General features: G+C 40.1%; 1 protein-coding gene across 3 annotated transcripts in view; it reads left to right on the top strand.

The window, feature by feature from the left end:
* Nucleotides 1–22801, top strand: part of LOC105488124 (zinc finger protein 471) — a 29865-nt gene that overhangs the window by 1147 nt on the left and 5917 nt on the right. Inside the window, exons 1-4 of one of the 3 annotated variants that reach the window (XM_011751918.2) lie at nt 2935–7621; nt 11402–11489; nt 16159–16285; nt 18375–18470. In XM_011751918.2, the coding sequence (XP_011750220.1) occupies nt 11457–11489; nt 16159–16285; nt 18375–18470 (256 nt within the window). In that variant the 5' untranslated portion in view covers nt 2935–7621; nt 11402–11456. Of the gene's footprint in view, nt 1–2933; nt 7622–11401; nt 11490–16158; nt 16286–18374; nt 18471–22801 lie in introns of those variants that run through there. The other 2 variants (XM_071087979.1, XM_024794782.2) reach the window with 2 other exon arrangements.

Raw genomic sequence — 22801 nt, forward strand, 5'->3', positions numbered from 1 at the left:
ACCATTCCTGTCCCCAAGTATCTGGAATCTTATTATGACAACGTGTTTGTGTTTGGAACATGAGGGAAAGGAGGAGAGCAGGGGAAGGGAGGGTTTCTGAGCTGATCTTGGGAACTGCAGGACAGACTTGGCGTCTTACAACTCCTTTCTTTCTCCCTAACTTTGCCTTCCCAGGACAGTTTCTCTTCAAAAAGAGGGATCAGGAGGAAAAAATGAGCAATCAGCTCACTGCAGCACTACTCCTGCCTCAGCCTCCCAATTAGCATGGGACTACACGTGGCTAATTTTTTGTAAAGACAAGTTCTCACTGTGTGGCCCAGGCTGATCTCAAACTCCTAGGCTCAAGCAATCCTCCCACCTTGGTCTTCCAAAGTGTTGGGATTACAGGCATGAGACATGGCACCTTGACAAAAATCACTTTTAAATTTTAAAGTCATGTCCCAAGTAAGTTGGCATTTCCTTCTCCTGTGATTTTCAGTCTTTTCCTTCAGCACCTTGCTGTCTCATAAAGACCTTGTTAGGGTCTTAGTCCTTATTTCTCCCTTTCTGGCAAATGAAAGACCAAAAGGGATGGCTAAAGTAGCCCAGTGCCCTCTGTCGACGTTCTTCTCCGCTTAACCATCATGTATGTATTCACTATAAGCATTGTGCCTACGATTCTGTGAATACTGGTGGCTGAGAAATGTACCGTCTGTAGAGAAAAAGGGAGCTATCCTTGAGAAGCACGTAAGATGATGAGGGATTGATGCCTTGTTATGAGGTACCATGCCCCAGATAGCTCTAGCCTACTCTGAATATCTGTGAGTTCTGGCTTGCAGTATATTCTAGAAGATGATTTTGTTCTTAAAGGATGAGGTCTGGTCAATGGGGACAGGAAATTTGCTATGAGGAATTAAGATTCCATGGAGTAATGAGGTCCTATTTCAAGATGATATTGTGGCCACATCTGTGGAATGCTGGGGTCTTTTCCTATATACAGAGAACAAAAAAAGGCATATTGTTAGGCAGGATAGAATCAATTTGAGAAAAAAATAACCAGGAAAGTTTTAGGAAAAAAGTGGTATTTAGGAGGGTTGAAGCCATTACATGAAGAAAATATGCTCTTTTAAATAGAATATATCTACACTGTGGATTAAAAAAAAAAAACTTTCAGAAGAGTAAATGGTAAGAAGTACTGCCACCTTGACCCAATTCCCTCCCTAAGGCTAATTAACTTTTCATTGCGAGATCATTGTAAACTCACAGGAAGTTGCAAAAATAGTACCTTTCACCTAGCTTTCCCCAGTGGTAACATTCTACATGACAGTAATATAATATCAAACCAAGAGATTGATATTGGTACAGTACACAGACCTTATTCAGATTTTACCACTTTGAATATGTACTTGTTCATTTTATTAGGGTTTTGCCATTATTATACTCATGATATTGAATCCCTTATCTAAGAATACGATGTGTGTTTCCATTCATTCAGGTCTTTTAACTCCATTGGTAGAGTTTTCAAAGTTTTCATAAAGGTCCTGTTGAGTATATTACCAGATATTTTCATCTCTATTATTGTAAATGGTGTCATTTTACTCTGCCTATTTTCTATGTATTTTGTATGGTGTATTAGTCTGTTCTTACATTGCTACAAAGAAATACCTGAGACTGGGGAATTTATAAAGAAAAGAGGTTTAATTGGCTCATAGTTTTACAGGCTGTATAGGAAGCATAGTGGCTTCTGCTTTTGGGGAGACCTCAGGAAATTTCCGATGGGGGGGAAGGCAGAGGGGGAGCAAGGAGTCTCACATGGCAGGAGCAGGAGCCAGAGAAAGGTGGGGGTAGGGGAGGTGCCACATGCTTTTAAACGACTAGATCCCACAAAAACAAACTCACTATCCTAAAGACAGTACCAAGGGGATGGCGCTAAACCATTCATGAGAAACCACCGCCATGATCCTGTCACCTTCCTCCAGGTCCCACCTCCAACATTGGCAACTACCATTCCACATGAGATTTGGTGAGGACACAGATAAACCATATCAGTGTATTATTTATTTTTTGGATCATATATCTTATTGTAAACATAACACAACTTATTTAACTCTTACTATCACGTAGGTTTTTTTGCCTTAATTCTGGCTATCATAACCAATGCTATCCTGATCCATTTTTCAGCTGATTTTGACCCTCATCTGTAATTATTTCCTTAGGATCCATTTCTATATATTTTTCTTTCCAATTACATTGGAGCATTTTAAACTTAGTTGATCTCCCACTATTTAAAAGCTTAATACTATTTGGATGGAACACCAGCAGGGATTTATATATTGTAATTTGAGTTTAGGTCTAAGTAGCCTGTAACATTTGCCTACTGTACAATCTAAGTACTGTAGGAAATAATCACTTCAAATTCATATGCTTCAGTTCATGTCTTTTGCAGGGACATGGGTGAAGCTGGAAACCATCATTGTCAGCAAACTGTCACAAGATCAGAAAACTAAACACCACATGTTCTCACTTATAAGTGGGAGTTGAACAGTGAGAACACATAGACACAGGCCGGGCGCGGTGGCTCAAGCCTGTAATCCCAGCACTTTGGGAGGCCGAGGCGGGTGGATCACGAGGTCAGGAGATCGAGACTATCCTGGCTAACATGGTGAAACCCCGCCTCTACTAAAAATACAAAAAAAAACTAGCCGGGCGTGGTGGCGGGCGCCTGTAGTCTCAGCTACTTGGGAGGCTGAGGCGGGAGAATGGCGTGAACCCGGGAGGCGGAGCTTGCAGTGAGCCGCGATCACACCACTGCACTCCAGCCTGGGAGACACAGCGAGACTCCGTCTCAAAAAAAAAAAAAAAAAAAGAGAACACGTAGACACAAGGAGGGGAACATCACACACCGGGGCTTGTGGGGGTGGGGGGCTAGGGGAGGGATAACATTAGGGGAAATACCTAATGTAGGTGGCGGGTTGATGGGTGCGGCAAACCACCATGGCACATGTATACTTGTGTAACAAAACCACATTCTGCACATGTAACCCAGAACTTAAAGTATAATAAAATAAATAAATTCATATGCTTTTAAAAACACACCTAACAAAAAATGATACACTTGAAAATGAACTTTTTTAGTTGTAATTGTACATTCTAACAAGATGAAGTTAGTTACATAAAGCTTTTTCCTTTTTTTGGCTGTAAAATATGACTCAAACTTGGTAACTTTTTTGCCCTATGATGTATAGGTTTGCTACAGCTGCTATAATAAAGTACCACAGACTGGTGGCTTAAATAGCAGAAATTTGTGGTCTCTTCATGTCATTTTCCCCCATGCATGCGTCTGTGTGCAAATTTCACCTTTAAAATTTTTCCTTTTAATTTTTACAATTTTCTTATTTTTAATTTTTGTGGATACATAGTAGGTATATATATTTAGAGGGTACATGAAATATTTTGAGAAGTTTCCCCTTTTTATAAGGATACCAGTTAGATTAGATTAGAGTCTACCCTAATGACCTCATTTTGATATAACTAATTATATCTGAAACAACCAAATAAGGTCACATTCTGAGGTGCAGTGTGTTAGGCTTTCAGCATAAGAATTTGTGGGGACACAGTTTATAACACATGAGAAAAGCTTTTCTAAATGTCTCCATTTTACATCTTAATATAGTGTTGCTAAAGCATAATCCTATTTTATGTAGCATCAAATGTTAAGCTTAGGTTTTTTGGTTTATTTTTGGCTAAGACAGGTTCCATGTGAGGAGAGGCATTTTAAAACGTACCCTGGATTTTTAAAAATCAGGTATGGTAAGGTGACAGACATGGAGACAACTGCCTTTGCATGAAGAGTTTATTACTTCCATTTCCCAGCAGAAGGGAGCATGCCACACCGTACAGAGCCACATGGGGATGTCTCAAGATTTGGTCAGGAGGCAGAATGAGTGCCTGGGCAGAAGGGAAAAAGCCTAGACCCAGAGCCTTTATCATGTTTTCTTTAGAAAAGGCAGAACCAGGCAGGGGCAACAATTTAGGATTGTCTAGTTTGAATAATGTCGCCAGGCTCTGGGCTATGGGGGTAGTCTCTAGTTGTCTGGTCCTCAGGTTGGTTTAGGGCAGGGGAAATAATGGTTGGTGTATGAGAGTTAGATGAAGATGGTAATTGGGGTTATGGGCTTTGGGTTGGTTGGTTGCATATAAAGGGTATATTTATGGGCAAGCTGTTTACTGCCTTTAAGAATTAGCTAGCTGTAGGAGGGGCTCTCCCCAGCCAACTAAAGCTAGCTCCCCTACCCTAATATGTTGGAGCATAATAAAATATAGAAAATAAAAACATATCTCTAGAATAAGCAGGCCCATAAATACAGAAAGTAGATTACTATCCGCTTTGTGTTAGAGGAATGGGAGGTGAGGAAGGGGATAGCTAAAGGTTATGGGGTTTCTTCTTGATGTGATAAAAATGTCTAAAATTGACCATGGCGATGGTTATATGTCTATGAATATACTAAAAGTTACTGATTTTTACATTTTATGTAGGTGAATTATATAGCTTATGACTATATTTCAATAGAACTCTCATTTTTTTAAAGATACAGTGGTGGAGTCAGAAGTCAAATTGAAGTAGATGACATTCTTCCTCCCTATTCAGGAATCAGTTGAATGATGAAGATCCTTAGTCTTATCTACTCCAAGAGAGATTTCAGCTGGGTCCCATCTGTTGCCATTTGGAATATTAAATAGTTTGCCAAGGATAGAAACTAAGTCTGTGCAAGAACGTATAGAGAGTCAGAATGGTCACGCTTCCATACCTCCTCCTCCCCACCCACTTCTTCCCCAAGTCATTCTTCGATTCCAAGGGCAAGGTGAGCTACCTGTGGAATGTAAGTATGGCCTATTTTTTTGTCTGTCCTGAATGCCAGCACTTTAGGAGAAGTGAAAAGTAGATTCAGTAACATGAGAATATTAGAAAACCTGGTTGTAGGCTACAGTGTCATATACTAGATAATCTCCTTGGTGTTACCCTAGAGAATATTCAGTCTTCATTAGTTAAATACATCTCTGCTGCACCCACTGTGAAATACTGGACGTTGAGTTGCCCGTGTGGGAAGCAGCTGAATTATAATCACTTACAATTCAGAGGGAATATGGATTTGATGCTTACTTTTTTTTTCCTTTTTTTTGTGAAATTTTGGTCATGATGGCCCATGAACAAAAATGGGGTATACATAAGGTAAAAATTAGATAAAGAAAACATTATATATGTAATGTAATGATAATTTAATACATAGTATGATAATGGAAATATCCCTTACTTCCTTGGTGGGATCAATGAGGACAGAAGAATCAAAATAACCTCTTGTTACTGGTTGAATTTTGGCTGCCCCAAATTTTGCATGTTGAAGTCCTAACCCCCAGTATCTCAGAATGTGACTGTATTTGGAGATAGGATTTTTACAGAGTTAATTAAGTTAAAACGAGTTCGTTAGGGTGGGTCCTAATGCACTCTGACTAGTCTCCCCATGTCTCCATGGGTTTTCTCTGGGTACTCCAGATTCCTCCCACATCCCACAGATGTGCACAAGAAGTTAACTGGTAGGTCTAGGTTGTCCCAGTCTGAGTGAGTGTGGGTGTGTAGTAGGCTACACCATCTAGGTTTGTGTAAGTACACTCTATGATGTTTGCACAACAAGCTTCTTAGGAAATTGCCTAAGAACCCATTTCTCAGAATGGATCTCCATCCTTTAGCGATGTAGACTGTATTTTCATACTGTAAATAGTCCCCTTGTGGTAGATTTCAATCTATGAGTATGACATCACTGAATGTGGAGTTAGAAAGAAAGGTACAGTTCATGGCTCACATTTCTTACAGCCCTTTTAATCTCCTAAATGACTACAGCAATAAAGTATCTTTTGTTAAAATATCTGGCCTTTTGTTCTTGGTACCTGAAAAAGCTCCAGAACAGCTCCAGAGCCATAAATGTGAAAGACAGTATTTCAACCACACATGAGTTTATGTTAATGAGGTGATTTTTGGAAACTCACAAGATAATCCCAATATTTGGGGGGAGCAGTGGCTAGTTGCCAGAGGAACCAGCCATGTACTCAGAGGATTGGAACTCACAGCTCCACCCTCTACTTCCTGGAAAAGAGAGGCTGAAAATTGAGTTGATCGCCAGTGGCCAGTGATTTAATCAATCACATCTACATAATGAAACCTCCATAAAAACCCAAAAGACCTGAGTTCAAGCGGCTTCCAAGAAGGTAGACAAAAACACATCCTCATGCTGGGAGGGTGGTGCACCCCAGCTCCACGGGCACAGAAGCTCCTGCACTAGGGATTCTCTTGGACCTTGCCCTACATGTCTCTTCATCTGGCTATATATTTGTATCCTTTAAAATATCTTTTATAATAAACCAGTAAACATAAATGTTTCCCTGAGTTCTGTGAGCCGCTCTACCAAATTAATGGAACCCAAGGAGCCGGTTGTGGGAGCCCCAAGTTATAGCACATCTCTCTGAAACACAGGTACAACAATCTGGAGTTTGGAATTGGCATGGGAAGTGGGGGACAGTCTTGTGGGACTGAGCTGTCTAACCTGTAGGATCTGATGCTCTCCAGGTAGCGTCAGAATTGAATTGGAGTGGAGGTCGCCTGGCTGGTGTCTGCTGCAGAAAGGTTGTTTTGAGATGTTAAGACATTATAAGAGACAATAGAAAAAATGTATACGATACAACCTTCTCTGTGTTATATTTCTCCATAGCCCTTTTTACTATTCATCAGACTATTTATCTAACTCATGAATTTGTGGCTTGTCTCTCTCCACCTCAAAGTAAATTATATAATAAGAGGGCAGGGATTTTTTTTTCTCTGCTGTATCCCCCTGAATTGCTTTACCTTATTTGTCTCACCTTCCCATACTAATTCTACAGTTTTCCTAGTAAGGGCTAGTCCCCTAAAACAGGGACCATTTCCATTCTTTTAAGGGGCGGAACGCGGTTCAATCCTAGCGGACTGGTTCCAAAAACTTCGTGTTATTCACTGCCTCTGAGCAGTGATATTCCCATTTTGCAGCTGAGAGAGGTATTTATTTGCTAGAGTCACAACACGGTAGGGGTTCCGAGTCGCTGTTCTTATTCCAAAATAAGCTTAGCACAGAAAGATAATCACATTCCCACGGACAGGCACAGAAGGCCGCGCTCCGAATGACATCGCGATCATAGAGGCACAGACAGCGTCACAAAGCCGCACACATGCTCACACCGAAGGCTCAGCCATCGCGCGCTTCACTCCCAGTCCCCAGAAACCGGTAACTAGGGACTCTTCTGGTCTCTAGGCGAAAGGGTGGGTGGGGGAGAGCACAATCTTTGCGCCTGCGCACACTCCGCTCTTACCCGCCGGAAACCCTGGGCCACGCCCACCTGTCATAATCACGTACTGCGCAGGCACCACCCGCTCCATCTCTAAGGTCCCTCCCACTCCCACAGCAGCCCGAGGACAAGCCCCTCAACGCTAGGCCACGCCTCGTCTCCGCCCGTCACGTCCGACCCCTGAAGAGAGGCTGGCGCCTGCGCGATGGAGGTTCCGGCGTCGACTCAAGAAGTCCTTCGGATGAGAGCTTCTGGGTGCCAGACGAGGCCGGGGGTTTGTTTTGCGTGGTCTGGGAGTCCGAGCCCGAGGGCTGGGCCAGGAAGGACAGGCGAGGCGGGCGGCTCAGACCCGGGTCGCGAAGGCCCAGCCGCGTCTTCTGTCCCCAAGACGACTACATTTCCCAGAGGCCAGCGCGGCGCGCGTACTCGAGTCTGCGGGGCGGAGGCCGCGGCTCGGGGCTGCTGGGCGTTCGGGGCGGCTTGGGGCGGCGGGACCACGGGAGTGAGCTGTGGGAGAGATGGGGGTGTGCCTGTGTGTAAAAGATCGGTCAGCGTGTGAGGCTTCGTGAGAGGGTGCGGTTTCTGTGTGTGTGTGTGTGTGTGTGTGAAGACCGAGAGTCCAGAGTGTGAGACCAGGGTGTGTTCGTGTGTGACAGAGCGAGACGGGTCAGTGCGAGAGACCAGTGAGTGTGAGAGAGATGGGGGTGTGCCTGCATTTGAAAGAGAGCGTGTGAAGCTCTGTGAGAAGATGCGGGATGTGTGGGTGTGTAAGTGTGTAACAGACCGGGTGTCCAGAGCGTGAGACCAGGATGTATTCGTGTGAGAGAGGGAGACGGGCTGGCGTCTGAGAGACCAGTGTGAGAGAGATGGGCGTGGGCCTGTGTGTGAAAGGCCGGTCGGTCGGTGTGTGAGGCTCAATGAGAGGCCAGTGTGTGTGTCAGAGAGAATCACCACGTATGCGAGACTAGACAGTGCGAGGCCAGAGTGTGAGACTGTGGTGTGTTAATGTGTGAAAGGGAGACCAGTGAGTGTGAGAGAGATGGGCGTGGGCCTGTGTGTGAAAGGCAGGTTGGTCAGTGTGTGAGGCTCAATGACAGGCCGGTGTGTGTGTGTGTGTGTGTTTGAGAGAGAAGAATCACCATGTATGCGAGACTAGACCGTGTGAGGCCAGAGTGTGAGACTGGTGTGTTAATGTGTGAAAGAGAGACCAGTGAGTGTGAGAAATTCGTGTTTTGGGTGAAAGACCCGTCAGTGTGTGAGGCTGTGGTTTATATGTGTCTGACAGACTGAGACCAGAGTGTGAGACCAGGGTGTGTTCGTGTGTGAGTCTCTTTCTCACAACCTGAGTGTTCTCTACACAGCATGACACCAGTGAGTGTGAGAGAGATGAACATGTGGCTGTGTGTGAAAGACCAGTCATGTGAGGCTCCTTGAGAGGCTGGCGTGTGTGAGAGAGAGAAAGACTAAACTGTGAGAGTCTGAAGAGTGAGACTACGGTATGTTGGTATTAGTTTGTGAGAGAGAGGGAGGCAATCAAAGTAGAGTGAGACTATGGTATGTTGGTATTAGTTTGTGAGAGAGAGGGAGGTGATCAAAGTATGGGACAAAGTTATGTTTCCTGGCATACAACTTCCAAGATCCTTGCAATCTCCAAAGTATTAAGTGTCTTTTTGCATGCTAATGATTGGTGGGCCGGCAGCCTGTAGGTAGATCATGGTAAGGGCTGGTCATCAGAACAACCTAGGCAGGATTAGAGGGTTGGGATTATCAGTACCATCCTCAATCTCCAGGGAGAGGAAAGGAAGCCACAGGTTAAATGGATCATCAGTGGTCAGTGATTTAACCAGCCATGCCTAAGTAATGAAGCTTTCATAAAAACCCAGAGGGACTGAGTTCATCAAACTTCCAGATAGCTGAACGCTGGAGTCTCCTGTAGGATGAGCCCCTTCCTACATAACCTTTTCCTATGCATTTCTTCACCTGTATCTTTTGTAATAATTCTTTATGATTATAAACGTGTTTCCCTAGGTTCTGTGAGCTGCCCTAGCAAATTAATTGAATGCAAGGAGGGGGTCATAGGAACCCCAATTTTATAGCCAATCAGAAGCACACATAAAACAACCTGGGGCTTGCAATTGGCATTGGAAGTAGGGAGCAATTTTGTAGGACTGAGCCCTCAATGTATGGGATCTTATGCTATCTCCAGGTAAATAGTGTCAGAATTGGGTTGCCCTAGAGGTCACCCACCTGGTATTCATTGAAGAATTTATTGCTTGCCTGGTGTGTGTGTGTGTGTGTGTGTGTGTGTGCGTGTGTGTGTGAAGACCCCACACATCTGGTCTTAGAACTGTTTTGTGTTGTGAGAGTAGAGTAAGAGAAACAGTTTGTTTCTCCTCTTTGTCAGCTGAGTGTGTTATCAGGGACTGGACTGTGAGAATCCAGAGTGTGAGCCAGGGTATATCAATGTGTGAGAGAAATAGATGTGCCTGTGTGAAAGATTAACAAGTATGAGGCTCCCTGGAGTCTGAGAAAGATCATGTGTCTGTCTGAGTAAAAGCAAGAGACTAGACTGAGAGTTCAGTGATTGGGAGAGAATAGGGTATGTTGGTGTGAGTGTGTGAGAGACCAATGGGTATGTGAGAGACTAGAGTATGTCTCTGTCTGGCCTGGTAGGTAGTGAGATGGTGTATCACAGTATGAAAAAGATTGGAGTGACAGCGACCAGTATGTATTTTGTGTGCATGAGATAAAGCAGTTGGAATGTGAGAGATCAGAGTGTGTTTGTGTATCTGTGTGAGATACTGGTGTATTTGAGTAATTGAGGCCTCTTTGAAAGATACCATTGCATGTGTATGTATGAGAGAACATCATGTTTGTATGTGTGAAAGAGGGAAAGACTAGTGATGTGGTTGGGTAAGAAAGAAACTATGTGAACCATGGTGTGTTATCCAAAAGGCTTTACAAATATAACCTCTCTGAGGTTGTGAAGCATGAATGTGTGAGACAGAGATAGGGGACAGTGAGCTGTGTGTGTGAGAGAAGTAAGATTAGGGGTATGTGTGAAGGTGTTGGTGAGTCACTGTGTGTGCTTATATTCATGTCCTTAGACAATGGAAATGTGACTGTATATGTGCTTGTTTTGGGGTGCTTGTGATTGTGTCCTCTGTGTGACCAGGAAACTTGTTAGTGTTTGTATGTCACCCTGTATACCTGTAATTGTCTCCCTGTATGACTGCTGTGTGTGGGGAGACTACTTGGAAGATGGATAGGATTGGATTGTTTATGAGTGTGGCTGTTTGGAATTGTGTGTTGCCGGGATAGGAAACATGGAATAGAATTCCTGTCCACAGTCCAGGAGTTTCAGTAAGAAGCAAAAGCTGGGGTGACTGAAACTCCTAACTGAAGCAGGAGACACCCTCAGTTCTGTGTGACAGGAGGGTAATCAAGGGGCTGGGACAGAGGTGAGAGTGAAAGTGGCAGAATTGAGTGCTAGAGGTTCCATCGTTTCAGGGTGAGGAAAGTGAAACATTGCCAGGGAGCAGGGCAGGGGTGCAGTGGTGGGGGTTGAGTGAAGGAGGAGGATAACCCTGGCCTCTAGTGGCATTTGGGAGTCAGATTTTCCTTTTTCTTTTGTTTTTTCCCAAAAACCCCATCCATCTGGCCCAAAAAGGAGCCAGATTTTCAAAGAGTAGACTTTCAAAGCATGAAGCAGAGACCCAAGAAGAGAATGACTCCACCTTTACCTGTAAAAATAGAGGAAATGACTATTTGGTAGGATTATTTCAAAAATAAAGCGAGATAATCTAATCTATGCAGAGTACCTAATACATCTGAATGGGAAGGTAAGTCTTTGAAAAAGATTAAATTTAGGACCTCAAGCATGAAAAAAAAAAAAAAAAAAACCAGTTATGAGTTACAGCCCTTCAGTTGCCATAGGTTGCTCATACCCAGTTATGGGATCAACCAAAGCTGGGAAGAAGAAGACAGTTTTAGGCTAGTGATTCTGGGAGTGCAGCAAAGGCCTCATCTCTCACTAACCTTTCCCTTCCTTCAGCCTTGCCTTCCCAAGACACTGCTCTTCAAGAGAAAGACCAGAAGAGAAGGCAAAAATGAATGTTGAAGTAGTAAAAGTCATGCCCCAGGTTAGTTGATATTTTCTTTCTCTTCATGAAAGACAGTCTTGCTGTTTAGTACTTTGCAATGCTTCTTTTCTTTTGAAAATTCCCTGATTAACAGTCCAAGAGCCTAGTTCCCACTTCTCTCAGAGGCCACTGTCTTTAACTCTAATTACCTAATGAGTGAGTAATAGCTTAGTATAAAAAGTCATGGAGGCCCCTGGGAGATTCCTCTTCCCACCTTGTGTACATTTTAAATTTAGTGCTGCCTCTTGTGAAAAGACTTGATTTATATTGTATGGAATATATCTGTGGATATCTTAGTACTAGTGAGTCGGGTTCCAGGTTAAATGCGCATCCAGTGCCTCTCCTATATAGAGAATGCATCTACCTGAATTTTTGTCCAAATCTCTGAGTATGTCCTTAAGATAAATTCCTTAAAAGATTTTCTTTACATTTTAAGTATGAATTACCAGCCTCATTTGTTCACCTGAAAAAATCTTATTCTACTTAATTTTTGCAAATTTTATAAATTTAAATAGGTGAGATGTTTACATGGTACAAAATTTAAAAACAAATTTCACCGTTACCTCCCAGTTCTTTTAAGAAGTTATTCTCAGCTTGTATCTCATTCACAGCTATGTTATGCCTTTGTGTGTATACATAAATACTTTCTTCCCTTCAAAGTTAATGGTGTTTTGTGTCCTGTTGATGAAATTTTTGTCTACCTTTAGGTCCTATTTTTCTTCTAAGATTTGTTTTATCCTTCACAGTTAAGTTTCTGGTAAGCTTAGACTTGATTTTTGTGGTTTTCTATCATGGTAGAGCTGAAATTACATTCACTTTTTATGTTAAATTTAATTTACATTAAATTTTTATATTAAATGTATAATTTATAATAAGTGAGGCAGAGATTTATTTTTTCAAGTTGGCGCAATGGCATTAATTGAATTATTCATCTCATTCTCACTAATTTGAAATGCCACCTATACCATGCACTAAACTCCTGTGTATATTTGGTTCTGTTGCTGTACTACACTCAGTTTTACTTGAATTTCTGCTTTTAATTTTTTAATTTTTAAATATTATATTGCACATGTATAAAGAACCATGTATACAAAAGGAACCCTTAATTCTCCCACTGTGAAATTCCCCTTCACATTTTTTCTAAGTGGAAAATGTGTTTTCATGACATACATGAGTGTCAGATGTCCATAATTAGTGCTTAATTAATTTAATTATATGCTTCATATCAAAAGTTATGTTAAATTAATTTTGAAACACTGCTTTTTTTTCTTGCACTGTCAGAGTTCATGAGATATTAAAAAATATTTACATGGATTCTGGGCATCTGTGTCTTCCTCAGCATTAAACCATTTTGTGAATTATCTAACATAATTTTCCAAAGATACAGACCTTTTATGGTTTGTGTGCCTGATGTTGTCGTTAAATTTCTGCCTGAAGTCACAGGCACCATTTAATACAACAGAATTATTCCCCTGCCATTTGCCCTCTAGAAGTAAGTTATCTCCACAATACTACTTACTGTCTTTAGTTTTGATATTTAACCTCATACTCCTGAATAATGTTCCATACACTGTTCCATACACTATTTCTTGATTATTTTAGTTTTAGAAATTATTTAGTAACCTACTACTATAGATGATAAAGATGCAGTCCATTAACCCCATCACCTGAAATGCACACATACATGCTTATTTGATAGACGGTGAACATTATTCACTATTTTTGTTTTAAGTCAGTGTTCAGGGTAGCTTGGTGTCTTTCATCAATTTGGAAATTTTTCAACCACTGTCTTTTTAAATATTCTGAAACTTTCCTGTTTCTAAGATTACAATTATATACATGTTAATTATTTTTCACACTGTTTTACATGTCACTTATGCTTTAATTCTCTCTTTAACTCTGTAATCTCCTGTTAAGCCCATAATGGAATTCTTAACTTCTGTTATAGAATACTTAGTTCTAGAATTTCTATTTAATTGTTTAATGTAATTTTCTATTTTCTTCCTGAATTCACTACCTTTCCTTTTAACTCCTTAAAAATATTATCATAATATTTTGATAGCCTTGTTGGATAATTCCATTATCTGAATCTCTTATGTGTTTCTATTTTCTGATTCTTTGAAAATTATCTTGATTTTTGTCTTAAATGCCTCATTTTGGGTTTAGTGCTAGACTTTATATATTTTTAAAAGATAATTTGAAGTTTTGATGTCCTCCGCTTGAGAAGGTTTACTTAAAATATAAATTTTATTTTTTAGAATAGTTTTATATTTGTAGAAAAATTGCGGAGATAGTATAGAGAAATCTTATACCACACCAATCTTCCCCTATTAACGTTTTACATTAGTGTGGTACTGTTGTTAAAATTAATGAACCAATATTGATATGTTATTAGTAACTAAAGTGCTTAGTTTAGATTTTCTTTCATTGTTTCAACTTTTTAATTTTTTTTTTTTTTTTTTTTTTTTTTGAGACACAGTTTCACTCTGTTACCCAGGCTGGAGTGCAGTGGCAGGATCATAGCTCACTATAACCTACCTCTCCAGTTCAAGCAATTCTCATGCCTCAGCCACTTGAGTAGCTGGGATTATAGGCATGCAGCACTGTGCACAGCCAATTTTTGTATTTTTGGTAGGGGTGGGGTTTTGCCATATTGTCCTTGCCATGCTATGTAGGCTGGTCTTGAGCTCTTCGCCTCAACTGATCCACCAGCCTTGGCCTCCCAAAGTGCTGGGATCATAAGTGTGAGCCACTGCACCTGGCCAGGTTTTATCTAATGTCTTTTTTCTGTTCCAGGATACTATCTAGGAAATTATATTACATTTAGTAGCCATATTTCCTAAGACTTCTCTTAGCTGTGATAGTTTTTCATACTTTGCTATTGATGACCTTGTCAACTTTGAGGAATACTCGATTATTTTGTAGAATGTCTCAAATATGATGTTTTTTCATGATTAGAATAGGGTACTGTGTTTTGGGGAGGAAGATTGCAGAAGTAAATTTCCTTTTTCATCACATCAAATCAGGGGTGCACACTGTCAACATGAGTTATTACTGTTGATGTTAATTGATGTTAATTAACTTTGAGGTAGTGTTTGTCAGATTTCTCTATAATAAGGTGACTCTTTTTTCCCTCACTTTTCCATACTGTACTGTTTGTAAGGAAGTCACTATGCACAATCTACACTCCAAGAGTGGGAAATTATGTTCTACCTCCTTAAGGGCAAACATAAATCATTTGAAAATCTTCTGAATGAGATGTTTGCCTATTTTTCTCATTTATTTTATTTAGTCTTAATTAATTTAGTCACTTATTCAGTCTTAATCCTCCTGGAAATTTCATAAATTATCTGATACCTTGCAATAAATGGTTTTTTCCTTAAAAAGAAAAAAAGAATTACAAGCTCTTCAGATGCTATCCATTGGGATTTACCTCATTGGTTATAGCATTATCAGTTAAAAACATCACTACATATACATGTGTATATATATATATAAAGTTATTTCATTGATATTGGTAAAATTCTGGTAGTATATATACCAGATTATTAACCATGAGTACCAGGATCAAAAGCAATCAGTTTTTTTTTTCCTGTGGGAACAGCCAAAGCTCCTCTGTCCTTAACAGTCACCACAATTATCCTAAATACTGGAAAGAATGTGAGCACCTTTTGCTTGCATTGAGGAATTCATCTCATTTTATAAGAATATGTGAAATGGTGGTTCTTAGTTCTCAACTTACTAGAAGGTGAAAACTAGAATTCAGGAAAACTGAGAGTTCACAGAGAAACAAACAATTTTGTAATTCTTTTATATGAAAAATATATTAAACATTTTTCTAAAGGTATGTATATCTTCTGAAGTCCCCTACATTGAATATCTGCTTAAAATTTGCTTTTAAACACTAATCTTTAGAACAAAGACATGATACAGAGATTACTGTTTAAAGCAAATTAAAATGTTGTGCTCCTAACCTTGTCTTTATTTAGTTATATTTTTGATAACTTTGCAAATCAGGCACTAAGATTAAGAAGATATTCATTTTCAATGGAAATAAATCTGAAGGTGAAAAATGCCCACAATAACTTTTAAAATTTCTTACAACCTGCTGGTGATTATAACTGGTCATTAATTTTTCTCTAAGAACATTTAAAAGTTATAACTTCAATTTCATTTTGTTCTGCAACTGTGGGTTCTACCAACCGTTGGTGGAAAACACAGTATTCACTGATGCAGACATAAGAAAATTGCATTCTTAAACATGTTTTTATTATTTAAGAAAAAAAAAAGTCAGCCACATTAGTTCAATGCCTTTCTCCTATCCCTGCCAATAAAACTTGGATCCCATGGAGAATCATTTAAAAAATATCAATTTAGATATTCCTTTTATGCTTTTGAAGATTCAACACAGGTATGTGTTCTTCCTTGAAGCCCTCTTCACTGCCTTGTAGTTATGCACGCACATTTCCCTATGTTCGGAATTGGTTGGCACCATTGTACCCAATGCAGTTAAACACTTCCATAAGTACTATTTTGACTTGGATCTTCATATTTATGTTTTTTCTCTTCTATGAGTTATTTCTCACATAAAGTAGAGACAGCTTGCATCAACTCAGAGTTATCTTTGGACATGAGTATTGGTCGGTTAAGAATATATTTATCACTTCAGGACTTAGTGACATTCAAGGATGTGGCAATAGATTTTTCCCAGGAAGAATGGCAATGGATGAACCCTGCTCAGAAGCATTTATACAGGAGTATGATGTTGGAGAACTATCAGAGCCTGGTATCACTTGGTGAGGATCTTTTCCCTCCTGCATAATCTACCTTTAAGGAACTTTTATGTTTTTATATATTATGAAATTTGTTTTTGTTATATGTAGGTCAGAATGGAATCTGGGAATGGAATCTGAGAAACAGAGGATATTGAGGGACTGAAGAAAACTTGAGATTTAGAGTTAGTGAATTTGGTGAATATCAGATATTCCATGCGTACACCCTTAAGGCAATTGGGAACACAGGACACAATGTGAATCTCACCAGTCTCCTGGGTTTCCTCGTTCTCTCTCTCCTACAGAATTATTATCACCACTAGACAACAACAAGGTTCACAAAGAATATATAGCTAGATTACTATAAATTCAGAATATCACTTTTAAAATCTGTATCTTTATATTAACTTGTGATAAGTAACAAACTGAAGACACAAACTGAAAATGGCTTCAGATCGCTTACAGTTAGGGAAATTCATATGGCCTTTTCTTCTAAGCACTGGGGCCACCTCATTGGCTAAATTAGCTTTCTGTTCTCTAGAAGCCCTTTTGATTATGCTTGTGGTTCATTGAGCTTCTTGAAACTAAATTTATATCTTAAACCAAATTTGGGAAATTTTTAGCCATTATTTCTTCAAATCTTTTTTTCTGTTCTTTTATGTTTTGGGACTTCAGTTACACCTATGTTAGATTGTTTGATATTGTGCCCTAGGTAACCAAGGATTGTTTCACTTTTAAAAATCTTTGTTCTCTGTTTTAATTTCTCTCTCTCTCTTTTTTTTTTTTTTTTTTTAAAGACAGTCTTGCTCTGTTGCCCAGGCTGGAGTGCAGTGGCGCAATCTTGGCCCACCACCTCCCAGGTTCAAGCAATTCTCCTGCCTTAGCCTCCCAGGTAGCTGGGATTACAGGCACCCACCACCACACCCAGCTCATTTTTTTTTTTCTTTTATTTTTTTGAGACAGAGTCTCACTCTGTTGCCCAGGCTGGAGTGCAGTGGCTCCATCTCAGCTCACTGCAACCTCTGCCTGCCGGGTTCACACCATTCTTCTGCCTCAGCCTCCCAAGTAGCTGGGACTACAGGTGGCTGCCACCATGCCCGGCTAATTGTTTTGTATTTTTTTAGTAGAGATGGGGTTTCACTATGTTAACCAGGATGGTCTTGATCTCCTGACCTCGTGATCCACCTGCCTCAGCCTTCCAAAGTGCTGGGATTATAAGTGTGAGCCACTGTGCCCGGCCTAATTTTTTTATTTTTAACAAAGACAGGGTTTCACCATGTTGCCCAGGTTGGTCTCGAACTCCTGACCTCAGGTGATCTGCCCACCTCTGCCTCCCAAAGTGCTGGGATTACAGGCATGAGCCACTGTGCCCAGCTCAGATTGGATAATTTCTGTTGATTCATAGTCAAATTCCCTGACTCTATCCTTACCCTCAGTGTTTGGTTAGGTGCATCTAGTGAATTTTTAAGTTTCAGATGTTATATTTTTTAAATTATATAATATTTATTTGGTTCTTCTTATAGTTTCTTTTCTGAGATTTTCTGTGTGTGCATTCATTACAAGTATATTTGCCTTTATATTCTTAAGTATTGATATAATAATAGCTGTTTTAAGATCATATGCTATTTCTTCTTTGTTATTGCAGTATGAGCATCTGTTGCTTGCTTTTTCTAATGGGCATGATTCACTTTTTCCTTATGTCAAGTAATTTTGAATTTTTTCATGTGTACTGTAAATAAAACATTGTAGAGCCTCTGGATTCTGTCATATTCCCCTAAAGAGTATTTATTTTTTTCTAAAGAAGGCAATTATCTCAAAACTTCAAACTCTTTCTAGGGACCTTTTAAAATACCTCATTTACTACTGTGTGATAATATTCAGAAAATGTTGGACTAAATTTCTGCCCTCAAGCCCCTTATAAAATAGTTCTCAGAGTTAACTGTTAGCAGTCTTACTAGGCTATTCCAGAGTTTTGCGTAGTCTGTCCTTCAGATGTGCTTTATCTCTTATCTAGTATTCCTACTATATCATTCCACCAGAATTAAGGAACTGGCTTATAGTTCTGAAATAACCCAAAACATGACCAATTTTCATGTCTTTTTTTTATATGTAGGTCTTTGCATTTCTAAGCCATGTGTGATCTCCTTATTGGAGCAAGGGAGAGAGCCTTGGGAGATGACAAGTGAGATGACAAGAAGCCCCTTCTCAGGTGAGTGTGGAAGAACCAGAGAGAGGAATCTTTTTGACATCATGGCTCAGCCATTTTTAGAGGTGATACCTTCTCACTTATGCATCTCAGAAACTCTACATCAGCCTTACAGGCCTGGGGGAGAAAACGGAAACTTTATGCTTAACATGGGCCCCTCAAATATCTTCTCTTCTACTTGACTGTCTTCTCTCTAAGAACTAAGATTCTCTAGAGATTAGAGAATCTTAAATCTCTTAAGATTTTTGTCTTGCAAAAATCTTTATCCAGCTCCTTACCATCCCCTTTTGCTTTGCCATACAGACTTATATAAACTTTTGTGTTTCTTAAATCTTTTCTTAACTCTTGCATTAGGTTCTGCTTACAAATTATAATGTACCCTTCTGTTCTTTCATTCCTTTCCTGTAGCAGATAGGAAAAATCTAAACCCTGTTAGCCTCTTCCTGACCAGCTCCCTCCTACTTCTATAAACTCATTCTTTATTACTTTTTAGCTTTTTCATTATACTTTAGTCCAGAGTTTGCTAAATTTTGTGAGATACCGAGGGTATGTTTCAAGTGAGTTACAGGTATACCAAGCTACTGAGTCTGTCAAGAGCCTTGGAAGACTAGATGGGTCCAGAGGTAATTCCAAATCTGATCGCCTCTGAGTCACAGGCAGTATCATTCTTTTGCCTGCTCCACCTGTGTTTTACAGATGTCATATTGAATAAGTATTCATCTAGCCCATGGGTCAACTTTTCTGAACTCACCAAGCTTTTTACTGACTCAGGCATTTGCATTTCCTGTTTCCTCTACCCAGAATGTTCCTCTCTTGGGTCTGTCTACCCTGAATATCAAGTCAGAGCTAAAAAATCATCTCATCAGAGGCCTTCCCTAACCACCTTATGTAACGAACATTTCTCCATCCCAACCCATAACTGCCCAACGAGCCACTGTTTATTTTCTTCCTAATACTCAGGAAAGCCTACAGTTAACTTGTTTATTGCTCAGTGCTTATATTCTGCCTCTCCCATTGAAATTAAAGTTCCAAAAGACAAGGGCATATCAATATATACCGTTAAAATTATACCTTAAAACATTCTCCTTTCCCTCATGTAACAGTGTTTGATCTTTACATTTTGGGATAATTTGGATCCTAAACTGTCTGTGTCCTCCAAATACAATAGTCCCCCTATTAAAGGTTTTGCCTTCTGCAGTTTGTTACCCACAGTCCACCACTGTCCAAAAATATTAAATGGAAAATTCCAGAAATAAATAATTTATATGTTTTAAATCGTGCACCATTCTGAGTTGTATGACGAAGTCTTGCACCTTTCTATTCTGTCCTGCTCAGATCATGAATCATCCCTTTGTCTAGCACATCCATGCTGTATGCCCTACCTGCCTGTTAGTCTCTTAGTCTCATCTAGCTTTTCAGATCTGTTGCATGTGGTGAATATAGCGTTCAGTATTATTCCAGGTTTCAGGCATCCACTGGGTCTTGAAATGTATCCACTGTGGATAAGGAGGGATGACTATACCCACACATCAGAAGGGAAATAGACTCTGCTTAGATGCACTTTATACTTTGGTTTTGTATGAAGATGCCATCTGCCTTAAATAGAGAAACAGAAAAGAACTTTCCTAATAATTGGCCCTGTGAAGAACAAGTAGAAGAAGGGAAAAGGAAGAAGCTATAAGTCTGGTGGGATGCTGAGTCAATGTGTAGATATAAGTATTATTGTATGCATAAGATATCTTAGTGTCTGTTTAAAAAGGCCAGAAAATTAGGAACAACCATGGCTCTCTGTAGGAAATTGAAGTTGAAGACAATCTTCATGTGACAAAAAAGTAAAATGTGAGAAAACAGTAGATGATGGACTCAGCTTTCTGTGTCTTTTTCTAGTATTGTTACTTCAGTCTGTCTATGTAGGAAAAATTATAGGTGATTAGTTCATTAACCCCACATTGCCTCAGTTCTTGAAGCATGGGTACCCTTGTCTGAATGTTTGTGTGCCCCTGAAATTCATGTGGAAATTATCTTCTCTAGAGTGATAGTGGTAGGTGGGACCTTGGGAGGTGATTAGGTCATGATGGCTCATGAATAGGATTATTACCTTTATCAAAGGCCCAAAGGAGCTTCCTTGCCCCTTCCACTGTGTGGGGAAACAGGAAGAAGGCACCATCTGTGAGAAAGCCAGCCCATGCCAAATCTGCCTGGGCCTTGATCTTGGATTTCCCAGTCTGCAGATCTGTGAGAAATAAATTAGCCATGCCCAGCTAATTTTTTATAAGTATATTAGTCTGTTTAGTTATAAGTGTTGTTTGTAAGTGTATTAGTCTGTTCTCAAGCTGCTAATAAAGACATACCTGAGACTGGGTGGTTTATAAAGGAAAGAGGCTTAATTGACTTATAGTGCCACATGGCTGGGGAGCTCTGACAGTCACAACAGAAAGCAAAGGAGGAGCAAAGTCACTTCTTACGTGGTGGCAGTCAGGAGAGAGTTTGTGCAGGCGAACTCCCATTTACAAAACCATCAGATCTTGTGAGACTTATTCACTACTACGAGAATAGTACGGGGGAACTGCCCCCATGATTGAATTATCTCCACCCGGCTCTACCCTTGACATGTGGGTATTACTACAATTCAAGGTGAGATTTGTGTGGGGACACAGCCAAACCACATCAATAAGCTACCCAGTATATGGTATAGTCATGGGCCACATAAACAATATATCTATCCATTATGGACTGCATATTAAGACAGTCATAGAAGATTATGATGGAGCTGCCCTATACAGGTGTAACTTTAAAAAAATCTCTTCTGGCTGGGTGCAGTGGCTCACACCCATAATCCCAGCACTTTGGGAGGCCGAGACGGGCGGATCACGAGGTCAGGAGATCGAGACCATCCTGGCTAACATGGTGAAACCCCGTCTCTACTAAAAAATACAAAAAACTAGCCAGGCGAGGTGGCAGGCACCTGTAGTCCCAGCTACTCGGGAGGCTGAGGCAGGAGAATGGCGTGAACCCGGGAGGCGGAGCTTGCAGTGAGCCGAGATCACGCCACTGCACTCCAGCCTGGGCGACAGAGTGAGACTCCATCTCAAAAAAAAAAAAAAAAAAAAAAAAAGAAAGTTACTCGTGGTAGTAAATAAGAATGTGATTAATAGTGATATCAACCTACATATCATTATAAAATTCATTTCTTCAAAAGGGGAAATGGTAAAACCCTGTTAAGCAGTGGCTTAAGGTGCTGGGTACAGTGGCTAACACCTGTAATCCTAGCTACTCAAAAGAAGGTGGGAAGATTGCTTAAGCCCAGGAATTAGTGAGCTATGGTCATGCCACTGCATTCCAGCCCGGACAACTAAGTGAAACCCTCTCTCTCTCTCTTTTTTTTTTTTTTTTTTAATAAAAAGGTGGTCTAAGAAGTGATAATTTTACCAGGCTGTTGAAAGTAAGGTGAATGGAAAAAATCTCTTAATATGCAGATTAAAGTTCAGGGAACTCAGAATTGAAAAGTTCACTTTATCAAAACATGTAGATGATTTCATTGGAACACCATTTTCTGATTATGAAAAGATAACCATAGGATTTCACCTAAATCCTAAGATAATCACAAACCATAGGGTATGTGGTTACTGGAGATCTCTAGAGAGTTTTCAGCAGCAGTAGTGATACGATATTGGTATTTAAACAAAGTTAACATAACTATATATGAAAACCAATTACAAGTGGAAGAGAGTAGATGACGAGAGCTTAATTTATAGTCTGTTAGGTCAATACAGGCATGAAATATTACCATAGCAGACTACTTCTCTAGGATTTCATCCTACATTGAGGTTTTTGTTTTTTGTTTTTGTTTTTGTTTTGAGACAGGGTCTCGCTCTGCCTAGGCTGGAGTGCAGTAGGGCAATCGTGACTCACTGCAGCCTCAACTTCCTGGGCTCAAGTGACCCTTTGACCTCAGCCTCCTGAGTAACTGGGACTACAGGCATGTACCACCATGCTTGACTAATTTTTGTATTTTTTGCAGAGATGGTGTTTTGCCATGTTGCCCAGGCTGGTCTTGAACTCCTGGGCTCAAGCAGTCCACTTCAGCCTCCCAAAGTGCTGGGGATTATAGGCCTGAACCACTACACCTAGCCCATTTAGTTTTCTTAATCACCTTTTCCATGTTCCTTCATAAGCTGTCTTTCTTGGGGTCTCCCTGCATATTTTCCAGTTGACATGCCTGTACATAACAGGTTTTGTGAGATTTATTAAATATTTTTAAATTACCTTTTTCACAATGTCTCCTTTGATGTAGCCATGATAAAGGAAACATTCACTTTTTTTATATCTTTCAG

Source organism: Macaca nemestrina, chromosome 20 (genome assembly GCF_043159975.1).
Source record: "Macaca nemestrina isolate mMacNem1 chromosome 20, mMacNem.hap1, whole genome shotgun sequence".
Classification (NCBI taxonomy): domain Eukaryota; kingdom Metazoa; phylum Chordata; class Mammalia; order Primates; family Cercopithecidae; genus Macaca; species Macaca nemestrina.